At 38.1% G+C, this 10,434-nt stretch overlaps 1 protein-coding gene across 5 annotated transcripts; it reads left to right on the top strand.

The window, feature by feature from the left end:
* Window positions 1–10,031, top strand: HNRNPA3 (heterogeneous nuclear ribonucleoprotein A3). Of its 5 annotated transcripts, none has more exons than XM_021713835.1 (11): window positions 1–257; window positions 2,213–2,335; window positions 2,426–2,572; window positions 2,652–2,862; window positions 3,184–3,273; window positions 3,358–3,453; window positions 3,539–3,619; window positions 4,267–4,410; window positions 5,378–5,500; window positions 5,593–5,660; window positions 8,452–10,031. In XM_021713835.1, the coding sequence occupies exons 1-10, from the start codon at window positions 186–188 to the stop codon at window positions 5,643–5,645; spliced, it is 1,140 nt and encodes a 379-aa protein (XP_021569510.1). In that variant the 5' UTR covers window positions 1–185; the 3' UTR covers window positions 5,646–5,660; window positions 8,452–10,031. The 5 variants fall into 5 exon arrangements, with proteins under 5 accessions (XP_021569510.1, XP_021569512.1, XP_008059063.1 ...); XM_021713837.1 differs by having other exon boundaries at window positions 4,267–4,407; window positions 5,753–10,029; XM_008060872.2 differs by having other exon boundaries at window positions 5,753–10,029.
* Window positions 10,032–10,434: the final 403 nt, after the last annotated feature.

Raw genomic sequence — 10,434 nt, 5'->3', positions numbered from 1 at the left:
CCTCCGCCCGCCAACCCGCTCCTCCAGTCCCACTTCCCTCACGCTTAGCCCCGCCCCTTTCCCGACTTGCTCCTCCCTCACCAGGCCGGCGGCGCGCGGAAGGCGCGTCACGTGACGGCTGGCCCCGCCTCTTCCTCTCGGTCCCATATTGAACTCGAGTTGGAAGAGGCGAGTCCGGTCTCAAAATGGAGGTAAAACCGCCGCCCGGTCGCCCCCAGCCCGACTCCGGCCGTCGCCGTCGCCGCCGGGGGGAGGAGGTATTAGGGGGAGAGCGGGGGGTTGATGGGCAGTGGCCGGCGTGGGGGGTTTGGCTTGGTGGGAGCGGGGAGGCCGGGTGGACCGAGTCGGCCGTCCCGCGCTCTGCGTTGAGACGGGCGGGGGGAGGGGGAGGGGAGCGGGCCTCAGGCCTCTTTGGGGTCCCTTGCACGCCTGGTCTTCACCTCGGGCTGTCCAGGCGGCCCCTGGGAAGCGCGGCGTGGCTGAGGAGGCCCCGGGAGGGGAGCCGGCCCGCCGGTTGCGCGGCCTCGGAAGCGAGGCCTCGGCGGCATGGCGGGCCTCGGCGGGAGCGGTTGGGAGGAGGCGGTGGGGGAGGGGAGGGGACGAGCAGGAACATCCGGGCGAGCGAGCAGGCGGGCGGCGGCCACATTGACATTGATCCGCTGCCGCGTTACGAAATGGCGCATTGGCCCGCAATGGCCGCCGCCTGGCTCCGCCGCCGGGAAAGAGAGCCTGGGATTGGAGGGATGAAGGCGGAGGCGGCCTGGCAGAAAATGCCGCAAACGGCCTCGAAGCCCGGGGCCTAGTTCTCTCGCTGAAGTTATTGTCGGCGTGTTTCTAGACCTTTGCAGATGATCTTCGGCGACGAGAATTCGTTAATTCTCCGGCCTGTTCTTTTTTTTTCGCAGCATCCAGTTGGCAATCCGAGGTTTTTCAAAAGTTTGCTGCTGTAAAATATCTTCAGTCTTGCTAAAGTATTTAGAACTATACTTCTCAAATTGCCATGTGGGTGAGGTACCTGGTATTTTTAGAATTTGAGTGTAGATGATATCTAGGAACTTAAAAACGTTTTTGATTTCCATGTTTTCCCATTCTTTGGGTCGGCTCTGGTTGTAGTTTCCTGGATTTTTGTTTTAGAGGACAGCAGCCACATTTGAAATTTTCACTTACTTACCATGTTAGGTGCGTTCTAAATTCTTTTTGTCGACTGCGTATTGCCAATCAAATACATTTATTCAAGACTCTAAAAGAGGCAATATGAATTAAAGCTTTGGGCAGTTTAATTATTTAACATCTTTTTTTTGTAGCACATAACAGCCCCTTCACATTAAATGCCTTAACATCTCTATTTGTAGAAGACACAGGAGGACATTAGAATGTAAATGTGAGCCCCTTTATATAAGGATTTTGGATGAACGAAATCTTAATGCATGCATTAAATAACACCTGCAATTTATTATAAAGCTTTTGACTAAAGTATTAACAATCGCAGGCCTTATTTCTTTTAAAATTCCAATTTTTAAATTGTCCAATTTTTCTGCTCAGGCAATGTATACTATACCAAATGTAAGTCAAACTTACTAGTTTGTTTTGTCTTTAAAATTGGCGTTGTAAAGTGCTGATTTTTTTATAGCATATAACAAATATAGGTTACAAAAAGCCAATATAAAAAGTAAAAAACCTTTTTTCCTTTAGTTTTTTGGGGAGGAAATGGTGGTTTAGCATAGGAACTCCTGTTTGAACGTTGATTTGCCTGAAAACGGTGGATATCTTTAAATTTGCCATTCAAAACATTTAAGTTATACTTTATTACAGTTTTATGGTTTTTAATTAAAGACTTGATGGAATGTAGATTGAGGAGAGAAGACTTGAAATGGGATGGATACAACACTGCCTCTCCAACACCTTGGTTGCTTAGAAAATGAATTCTCATTAGCAACTTCTAAAGTGATGGTTCCCAGACACTTGTAGCTCATTAAAATGAAGCAATTTTTCTGACTCTGGGATTATTTTGGAATTAAATTTAGTTGAAGTGGTGCTGGCATTTGAAAGGTTACTGATAGGTTTCCTGGGCATTGTTTAGTCCTTTAATGTAACAAAGTCCACATTTTTAACTGAATTTGATCTTATTATAATAGATTAAAGGTTCATGTGTCTTTCTTAACAATTCACCTACTATAAGAAATTATTTAAATATATTGGTTCTTTTTCTTAGGGCCATGATCCAAAGGAACCAGAGCAGTTGAGAAAACTGTTTATTGGTGGTCTGAGTTTTGAAACTACAGATGATAGTTTAAGAGAACATTTTGAGAAATGGGGCACACTCACGGATTGCGTGGTAAGTTGCTAAGGGAGCAAAAATATTCTTAGGGAGGAGTGTAGAGAACCTGTGGAGGTGTTTGAGTGTTTTAAACTTTTTATTTCGTAGGTAATGAGAGACCCCCAAACAAAACGCTCCAGGGGCTTTGGTTTTGTGACTTACTCTTGTGTTGAAGAGGTGGATGCAGCAATGTGTGCTCGACCACACAAGGTTGATGGGCGTGTAGTGGAACCAAAGAGAGCTGTTTCTAGAGAGGTATTTTTAAAATGTGTTGTGTAATATGTGAAATTGTTGTGAAAAATTGTTTATTTGACTTGGTGTATTTTATTTGTAGGATTCTGTAAAGCCTGGTGCCCATCTAACAGTGAAGAAAATTTTTGTTGGTGGTATTAAAGAAGATACAGAAGAATATAATTTGAGAGACTACTTTGAAAAGTATGGCAAAATTGAAACCATAGAAGTTATGGAAGACAGGCAGAGTGGGAAAAAAAGAGGATTTGCTTTTGTAACTTTTGATGATCATGATACAGTTGATAAAATTGTTGGTAAGTAGCAATTTATTGGAACTTGAAATAGAAAGTTAGAAGTGGTTTCTCTGTTTTGAATTAGATTTGCTAAATTGCTTGTACTCTTGTGTTGTTTGTAATAGAATATAAAGTATACTGTCAGTTTTTATAAAGTGTAGACATTTGTGTAGCCAGCATCCAGATCAAGAAATAAACATTAACATCTCAGAACATTCCCTCGTCCCCAAAGTCACTTCCTGATTGATAATGTTGTAATGTTACATAATGACAGGATATCATTTGTATGTGCTTTTCCAAACATAAAATAACTTTTTGTTTGTTTGATTAAAAAAATTTTAGTTCAGAAATACCACACTATTAATGGGCATAATTGTGAAGTGAAAAAGGCCCTTTCGAAACAAGAGATGCAGTCTGCTGGATCACAAAGAGGTGAGTAGGACCATGCAAACTTAACACAATGCATGTGAGTGGTGTTTGTAATGTTCTTAAAAATCTTCCTTGCCTGTGTTAAAGGTCGTGGAGGTGGATCTGGCAATTTTATGGGTCGTGGAGGAAACTTTGGAGGTGGTGGAGGTAATTTTGGCCGTGGTGGAAACTTTGGCGGAAGAGGTAGGATGTTTATTTCTAAGTGTACGAGTACCTAAAATTTTATGGTAAGTTGAGTATATAATTTAAATTCATATCTTTTCCTCAGGAGGCTATGGTGGTGGAGGTGGTGGCAGCAGAGGTAGTTATGGAGGAGGTGATGGTGGATATAATGGATTTGGAGGTGATGGTAGGTTTTTTTTTTAATTAATATTTCGAGTATTTATTGAAAATTAAGTATTTGTTACACCTAAAGTGTAACTAAAAAGTTGAAACTTGAAAAGCTTGTGGTTAAGATTTACTTCCAAACCAGTGCCATGGAAGGGTAGACTCTGGGGATTTAATATTAGCTATTCTTTTTTGACCAATAAGGTTTGTACCAGCTGTTGAGTCTTGTTTTAAGTCTGAGACTATCTTCACTGAGGTTTTAGTTATATAATAAAAATTACTTGTCTTTTTAATACCAGAGGTAAAGAAAGAATTTTTTAAAAATTCTTACTAGTCAAGGTACTTACTGTTCCTATTGACTAGGTATTATATATACCAGACTCAATGTTCAGTTAACTTACTGGCTTATTTGCCAGTGACCTAACTGTAATACAAATCGAGAATTGAGTAGTCCATATTCAGCCTGCTCTGGAGGCTGAGGTGGGAAGATTGCTTCAACCCAGGAATTAAAGGTTACGGTGAGCTGTGATAGCACGACACTGCCCTCCAGTCTGGCAATAGAGTAAGGCCTCCTTCATCTCTTAAAAAAAAAAGAAGAAGAAAAGAAATTGAATGACTTGACCCTTTATACATTTATGATGTGTTTGTGTGCCCTTTTTTTTTTTTAAGGTGGCAACTATGGCGGTGGTCCTGGATACAGTAGTAGAGGGGGTTATGGTGGTGGTGGACCAGGATATGGAAACCAAGGTGGTGGATATGGTGGCGGTGGTGGAGGATATGATGGTTACAATGAAGGAGGAAATTTTGGAGGTGGTAAGCTTTTACTTGTTTTATTTAAATATTAAATATTCAGTATTGCTAACATTTCTATTACATATGCTTGAAAATAGTGTTAAAAATTAGTATTTGGTCAAATTTTGTTACTCATGGTGAGTAAACTGAATTTTCTTAACTTTGCTGTGCTGTTAAGTTGGTAAAATGTGCTTAAATCTTATTTTTGTGTAGTTAAAATGAACGTTTACCTGTATGTAATGCATACTTTACATGTGAGAGATCTGTAATCTTTTTTTGCCAGAATTGTACCTAGCTTAGGCAGTTTTAAACTGAACAAATAAGAACTCTGAATTATTCAAATACTCAGTTGTTGGCATTAACAGGGTGCCATCTAGGTTAACAAAGGAACTTGAGATTTTGAGTCAGATTCTCACTGTCAACCATGCTCAGAATCTCACCCTCAGCCACTGCAGCCTTGACCTACTGTGCTTATGCTATCCTAGCTGGAGCTACAGGAGCATGCCACAAAACCCAGCTGGTTTTTTTGATTTATTATAGAGACGAGGTCTCGCCAAGTTGCCCAGACTGGTCTCGAACCTCTGGGCTCAGGCAGTCCTCTTGCCCTTGCCTCCCGAAGTGCTGGGTTTACAGACATGAGCCACCATACCCAGCTCTGTGATTGTTCTAAAAGTTACACTGCATCGGAATCATAGTGAATGAAACACTAGCAATTTTGATATTAGTGATAGGAGCTTAGGGGTATGATATCTAATAAACAAAACGGGGATATTCTAGTACCTGACATCTGACAGTTACCTAGAAATAGAAACATGGTTTTCTGGTGACCTTTCACTTTTGTTTTCTCCTCTACTACTCTAGGAGGCCTCTGGGTTAGTAATGGGAAGGGAGTTTGGTAGCTCATATGAGTATAATCAAAATAGTTATAGTAAAAGAGGAAAGTGGTTATTGTGTGGTTAAACTACAAATAAAACCTTTCTGATTTCAGGTAACTATGGTGGTGGTGGGAACTATAATGATTTTGGAAATTATAGTGGACAACAGCAATCAAATTATGGACCCATGAAAGGGGGCAGTTTTGGTGGAAGAAGCTCGGGCAGTCCCTATGGTGGTAAGTAATTTTTTAAAAATCAGGATTCTTTAGAGTCGTTCATTGAAAAACTTGTTTGTATGCCTCTTTAACACTTAATGTTTATTTTTTAGGTGGTTATGGATCTGGTGGTGGAAGTGGTGGATATGGTAGCAGAAGGTTCTAAAAACAGCAAAAAAGGGTAGGTATCTCTAAATTTTTATCATGATGATAAAGAATATGTGGAACTGTTCACTGAGTGTAATAATTTTTTTATCCTGTATTATTCAACAGGCTACAGTTCTTAGCAGGAGAGAGAGCGAGGAGTTGTCAGGAAAGCTGCAGGTTACTTTGAGACAGTCGTCCCAAATGCGTTAGAGGAACTGTAAAAATCTGCCACAGAAGGAACGATGATCCATAGTCAGAAAAGTTACTGCAGCTTAAACAGGAAGCCCTTCTTGTTCAGGACTGTCATAGCCACAGTTTGCAAAAAGTGCAGCTATTGATTAATGCAATGTAGTGTCAATTAGATGTACATTCCTGAGGTCTTTTATCTGTTGTAGCTTTGTCTTTTTCTTTTTCTTTTCATTACATCAGGTATATTGCCCTGTAAATTGTGGTAGTGGTACCAGGAATAAAAAATTAAGGAATTTTTAACTTTTCAATATTTGTGTAGTTCAGTTTTTCTACATTTTAGTACAGAAACTTTAACAAAATGCAGTTTTGAAGGTGTTTCCTTGTGAGTTAACAAGTAAAGAAGATCATTGTTATTACTATTTTGTATGTATTTTGCTAAAGTTAACTGTAAAGAAACACCTGCTGACTTGCAGTTTAAGGGGAATCTATTCTCCCCATTTCCAAACCATGATATGAATGGGCGCTGACATGTGGAGAGAATAGATAATTGTATGTTTGCAATGTGTGTTTTAGATAAATAGGATTGGGTATTTAAATTAGCATATTTGTGAATTTAATAGCATTAAGATTACCTTCAAATGAAAAAAATCTCAAAATTCCTATTTGGTTTTTGTGCATTTTCTTTTAAAATGTAATCATATGATTTTAGTGTGTTAGATTTACTGAGTCCTAGCTGTGTTTAGAACATCTACATTCTACATTTACCTTGTTCACATTTGAACTGCTGCCATAGTTTTTGGGTGTAAAGAATGTTTACTGCCCTCTATTTAAATTCTGAAAAGAGCTAGTGGATGTTTTCTCCTCCTCCTCCATTAAAAACTATTCTTAAAACCTTTTTGAAATAATAGGACCACTAAGCTGGCTAGATATGAGCAAATTAGTGGGTACCTTTTTTCCTTTTGAAAGCACAAGAGGCCCATATATCTTCAGTTATCTCCCTTGGTTTAGTTTTTTTTTTTTTTTTTTAATATATATATATAAATGTCCGAGCAAGAGAATAAAAATCATGCATTATTAAACCCCTAACTGGCTGGCATGCTTTCCTGTTTGTACCCTATACATTTTGCTGGATGAAACCAAGGATAGTCTAGGTGTAATCTTCCAGAATAACTGCAGCAAAAATGTAGCACAGTTGCTTAGTACAAGTGTCTCACTTCCTACAGACCTGAATTCAAATTTGGATAGTCTGAGTTCTTACTTAAATTTCCAAAGAACACTGTTATTCCTTGTGTATATTTCAGCATAAATCATGTTGGTGTGGAATTTGTTTCGATGGCCCTGGTTGGAAAGAGTTTTAGATAAGGTCATATATATATATATATATAATATATATATAAAACAATGTCTACTGTTTTGCGCCAGCTAGTGCTTACAGTTTCATTTGAGCCCTAAGTATGTGCCCTGCTGTTATTCTTTCCTTGGCAGTTGAACGTTGAATTCAAGATTCTTATTTTTGTTTTAAAAAGTACTAAGCAAAACAAGCAATAAAAAGGGGGATGGGGTATGCTAGTTGTTTGAATATGCTCTCTTGTTGCTCTAATTCTGTGCCTCTGTGCATTATTAATATTTGGATGCATGCAATGCCAGCATGGAAATTGGTCTTCACACATACTACAGTTTTCCAGAAACACTCACAAACCAATAAATGTAACAGACATTCCATTTGTTAATGGGCATATATGTGAATAAGCAGTGTAGAAAATAGGCTAATATTAGAAAATGGTTAAGTCCGTAATAACAACTTCAAGTGTGGTTATATAAATGGACACTGTCAATGTTCATAACTTAAACCTGGGTATCTGGTCAAAATAATGCTTGGGAAACATTTATTAAAATTGAGCTAAATTGTCTCAAGTTCTTTTATTCATATAATAAAGGTTAAAGGAATGGGGGAGATTGACATTTCCTGTTTTTATGTTTGTGAAATTGTTTGACACAACCTTGACAGTATCCTATAATGGCATATGAGGTTAATTGTACTGTTAACCAACTTTCTGTGTTCTGGAACTAGTTTAAAAGTAAAATTTTGAGTAAGTTGATGTTTGCAACCTATAAGCAGGTAAATCTGTGTATGTGACCTGTTTATAAGTTGTTAGCTTAGCTCTTGTGAACAGTGTGGAAAAGTAAGCCATGAGGAGAGCGATTTAACCAGCTTTAAAGGACGTAAGATGTGCTTTTTAAGCACAATGTGGATCAAAGGAAACTCACTAAGACAGGACTTCAGCAGCCTTTTGAGTATGGACAAGTCAGCATAAATAAAGAATGACAAGGCAGCAGCAAGAGCTTCAACTACAGAGAAGTGGAGGCATAAGATACTATGATGATAGTGAGCAACTTTCCAAAAGCTAGTTAAATCTGCTTATTACAACTGAAATATCGAAGAAAGTCTAGCAGGAAGGAGCTCTTCGCCTTTTGGAACATCAATGAGAGATAGTTGCCACAGTCACTAGGTCTAGCATTTAGACCTGCAAGGAAGGGCAATAATTGCATTAGGTAAGGCTTGAATTTGATTTTTTTCACTAATTAAAGAGTAATTTTTTGTAAAGCAAGGTAAGAGTAATCTTTTTGATTTGCAGGTTGAATGAGAACCCTACTTGCCTAAATGAGGAATGTCTTTCCTACCATCTTAAATACGAAGGTTTCTGGCTGGGTAAGGTTTGTAGTTCACAGTAAAACCTGATGACATCATTTGTATTCCCTACATATCTATATTACATATTTTAAAACTTTGTCCCACTCTAGTAGGTACATTGACAAAATTCTTCATCTGAAAACTATCTTGGTACCATATCCAACACATTTTAAACCTTAGTTTTAAAAACTCCCCAGCAAAAAGCCGTGAGTGTTCATCTTGAGTCAAATGTGGCCCTTTTTCTTGTATCCAGTTCATTATTAGTGTCTTGTGGGTAAAATCGGTTTTTGGAAAGAGCAAGTAGCCTCAGCTTTTGTGAAAATAGGTTTTCTAATAAGCATGACAATAGGTTCTTCAAGCTGCCAATCCTCTTTCTGGGAAAGACGTCTGAAATGAATTTTCAACATTATCAGATGACAATATAAAAATAGTCTTCCTTCAAGTGTCCATATATATATGTTCACTTGCATATAAATTCAGGGAATTAGTTGGACCAATAGAATACATTTTGGTTTCTTATGTTTAGTCTGTTAACCAGAAGCATCAGGGTCCTAATTACATTAATGCTTCTTTGTAAAAAGACCTTTTCCCGAAGAATGATTACTATTCATAACAGTTGCTGATTGTTCATAAGGGCTGTTTTTGCTGCCCCTAAGGGGCTTGTTAGTGATTGAGATTAAACACTTGGGAGACAGATGCTCAAAATACAAACTAGTTTCTACATTAAAAATGAATCCATTTCCTACATGAACACGTGTAGTCAGCTTGCCTTAGAGTGTTCTCAGAAAAATGGTTGGGTCTGTGAGTCTAAATCAGGACTAATTTCTACACATTACAGAAGTATTGAATAAGGTAACAGCCTTTTAATGATATATTTCCTTCACAGTATGGGTTTTAGTGAAGCAAATTTCCTAAGGAAACATTTTCATACGGTGTTCTTTGTAGTCAATTTCTTTATGAAATAAAATGGATTTATTTAAACATAGTTCCATTGTCTTACCTAAACGCAATATTAACTTGTAGCACCAGTAAACAAGGAAAGGAAAATTGTTATATAAATGGTAAGTGGTTAAGACAGACCTCTTAACTGATTTTGTTAAACCAGTTTAATTTGTAGGCTAATTGCTTCCAATAAAATATATTAAAAAGCTGAATTTACACTTATATTCTAAAGGAGAATGTTTACGTGATAATAAAGTCCATTTGTTAAGAAACTAATTGAAATAGGCTTGCTTTTAAGAGTTCCAGTGTAAGTCACAATTTGAAACATTTCGAATTAATGACCGTATCTCTTGGAGTTCCAGTAATTGAAGTCACAAAATAGTGAATAAGCATGCTCCTGTTCAGGGTGATGTAAGGATTGTTAGCTTGTCTAAATACTCAATTACTTTCAAACCTCAATATGTTTTACTCTGATTTTAAGACTTCGGAGGTGGTCTGTAATGGATTCAAGTGTTTCATTTGTAGTATAATGAAATGTTTACAGAAAGATAACTTTTTCATTAAAATATTTTTAGAAGTGTGTGTGTTGTTTTATCACTTCACAATGTCCATGTGACTTAAACACTAGGTGAATATTTTGACTGAGTTCACTGTAATAAAACGGGAAACTTGGAGTGGGCCTTGATCAGTTACTTCAAAAGATGTGGATCCTGCTAAATGGTAAACAACCATCATGAGAAGTAGACATGGAAGGAAGATTTGTAAAAGTTTATCACTACGTTACTTAAAAGGACTTAGGTCTTGAACAGAATGCATGAGGTTCTTGGGTGATGTGAGTGAATTAGTGAAATGAGTAAGTGGAGAAAAGGGGGGGGGTGCTGCCAGATGTTGGAAATACTTGGTTTCTTGAGAGTGGATTGGTTGAACATTGTGTGGTGAGGGTGAGTTGGAGATGGTTTTCATAAAATTACAGTCTGAAACCACT

The sequence above is a fragment of the Carlito syrichta genome, unplaced genomic scaffold (assembly GCF_000164805.1).
Source record: "Carlito syrichta isolate Samal-C Ts95f unplaced genomic scaffold, Tarsius_syrichta-2.0.1 Scaffold93669, whole genome shotgun sequence".
Taxonomy (NCBI): domain Eukaryota; kingdom Metazoa; phylum Chordata; class Mammalia; order Primates; family Tarsiidae; genus Carlito; species Carlito syrichta.
Note: the sequence above shows the minus strand (reverse complement) of the source record. Positions and strands in the feature narration are given on the sequence as shown.

Coding starts and splice junctions, on each gene's coding strand:
- HNRNPA3 (XM_021713835.1), top strand. CDS start 186: ATGGAGGTAAAACCGCCGCCCGGTCGCCCCCAGCCCGACTCCGGCCGT. Junction 258..2,212: donor GTCGCCGCCGGGGGGAGGAG/GTATTAGGGGGA, acceptor TCTTTTTCTTAG/GGCCATGATCCAAAGGAACC. Junction 3,274..3,357: donor GTCTGCTGGATCACAAAGAG/GTGAGTAGGACC, acceptor CCTGTGTTAAAG/GTCGTGGAGGTGGATCTGGC.